Source organism: Osmerus eperlanus, chromosome 3 (genome assembly GCF_963692335.1).
Source record: "Osmerus eperlanus chromosome 3, fOsmEpe2.1, whole genome shotgun sequence".
Lineage (NCBI taxonomy): Eukaryota > Metazoa > Chordata > Actinopteri > Osmeriformes > Osmeridae > Osmerus > Osmerus eperlanus.
Genome location: NC_085020.1, coordinates 19,581,399 through 19,583,888, shown reverse-complemented (window position 1 = coordinate 19,583,888; position 2,490 = coordinate 19,581,399). Strand labels below are relative to the sequence as shown.

General features: G+C 35.1%; 1 protein-coding gene across 1 annotated transcript; it reads left to right on the top strand.

Moving 5' to 3' along the window:
- LOC134017017 (olfactory receptor 10J4-like) lies at nt 1-952 on the top strand. The gene is made up of 2 exons (XM_062456263.1): nt 1-415; nt 447-952. The coding sequence occupies exons 1-2, from the start codon at nt 1-3 to the stop codon at nt 950-952; spliced, it is 921 nt and encodes a 306-aa protein (XP_062312247.1).
- Nucleotides 953-2,490: the final 1,538 nt, after the last annotated feature.

The following is a 2,490-nucleotide window of genomic DNA, read 5'->3' as shown; positions in this document are numbered from 1 at the left end:
ATGGAGAATGGAATTTCTCCATTTTATTTCAACTTCATCATGTTTGAAGACCAAGGACTCTACAGATATCTTTACTTTTGTATGTGCTTGCTTTTGTACATTGCTATAATTACATCAAATATTATTATTATAATTGTAGTTTCTCTTGAGGAAACATTGAATAAACCTATGTATTTTTTAATTTCATGTCTCTCAATCAATTCTCTTTATGGTTCTGTTGCTTTCTTCCCAAGATTCATGATGGATCTTCTTTCTGACATTCATCTAATTTCCCGTCCTGCTTGTTTCACGCAAATATTTGTCATTTACACGTATGCATCATATGAATTTAGCATTCTGGGGATCATGGCTTATGACAGATATGTTGCAATATGTCAACCGTTACATTACCATAACAATGTCACTTTAAAGATCCGTCAGTTAGGATCGGATCAGGATAGATCCAGCCTTTGCCTGGATCTATCCTTTGTTCACTCTAGGATTAATTGTGTACCTTTCTGTCAAGCTACCATTGTGTGACAACAGAATAGCAAGAGTGTTTTGCTCTAATTGGGCTGTGGTTCGATTGTCATGTGTGGACACAAGACTGAACAATGCTATAGGAATGTTAGTGACTATTATTTCAATATTTCTACCATTGGTCTTTGTTTTGTATACTTACTTAAGAATTCTATTAGTTTGTCGGAAAAGTTCCACAGAGTATAGAGGAAAAGCATTACAAACCTGTTTACCTCACATTGTTACATTTGTTAACTATTCAATCACCACATTCTGTGAAATTACTCTGAGTCGTTATGAACCTAATGAACTGAATCCTTTCATAATTGTAATTTTGTCATTGGAGTTTGTAGTTATTCCTCCCATTTTGAATCCTCTTATTTATGGTTTGAAGTTGCCAGAAATTAGAAAACAAATTTTTCAATTGTTGTCATTTCAGAAAATGGTCTCTTAAATATAATATATAATAATATATATTAATATATATATATATAATATAATATGTTATACTTTATAACTGCATTTCCATTACTTTCAATTATTTAGTTACATGAAGTTCAATTATCTTTTCAAAATATGTTCCTTTAAATGAAAGATGTTTGTTGCATATCTTAACTGTCTGTTAAGACACAGACAAAGCAAAGCAGAACCTAAATTAGATTCCTGTCTCCTTCTTGTTTGGATGGCTTTCATTTCCAGATCTGATTATATAACTCAGGAAAGGATTCATTAAGGATACATTAAGTAAGATGGTGAAAGGAACAAGAGATGTAATTTTACAGCACAGGTTTAACGTGATAAATTATCTTTGCTATTACGTAAGATTAGGTTTAATCTTGGGTATTATTCTAGTATTAAGACCAAACCTAACATTTGTATAGCGAATAAAAGGGGCTGTTTTCCAGTACATTGCAGATAGCGTGGTCTTAAGTATCTTAATAGTAACAGGTTTACACAGTATGGATTGTGTGCTGGTTACTGTTACCGTCGTCATGACCATCTTCAACAAAAATACTCCATGACCATGTGCATCTTTCTTTGTAAATTGTGTATTACTGGACTTTGGGACTGTTAGTTCTACTGTCACATTCGCCTGCTATCTCTTCTGCACTTTCTGTGTCAGCCTGTCGTAATAAACTCTTCTGTGTGCACTGACAATTATTTGTTATCAGTGACGGCATATGACAGGCATGTGGCAATATGTAAACCACTCGTAAATCACTCTGTTATGACTAAACAGTGGATGGCACAGTAGGTCTGTTTTTCCTGGATTACTATTTTTAATGTTATATATCAGAATATATTTATTATTAGCGAAATGTACAATCTGCACAAAAATTGGCCTAGGTTATACAGCAAAAAATAGCAGAGTAAAGTCAAAGTAAAGACAATGTGGAATAAATAACAATTAAGTAACAACAATAAAATAGGAACGCATATGATAAGTTAACAAATCATGATTCACTGCTTGACATTGCACAGTCCTGGCATGACGACAGGTCCAAAGTAAGGGGTAATATTGTCATGGTCTTAAGGGGAAAAATAATTCAGAAGTGAGTCGCGTGTCAAGGGTTTGCCACTATCCTACTAGCCCACTTCCTGGTTCTAGCATCATGCAGAACACCATAGGCTCATGTTCTAGGCCTGTGAGCCGGATCGCTGTTGACACAATACATTCCAGTCTGTGTTTTGAGTGGGCAGAGGATGTAGAGGACATAACTCAGGCACTGAGTTATGTCTCAGCCCAGCCCCACAAAACAGGTACACTACCTACGGCATAACATGCTAACTCGGCATAGTGATATTGTCCTACAGCATAACATGCTAACTCAGTATTGTAATGCTGTAGTACATTTACATTTATGCATTTATCAGACGCTTTTATCCAAAGCGACTTCCAAGAGAGAGTTTTACAAAAGTGCATAGGTCACTGATCATAACAACGAGATAGCCCCAAACATTGCAGGTAGCCAAACATGAAGCATACATTGT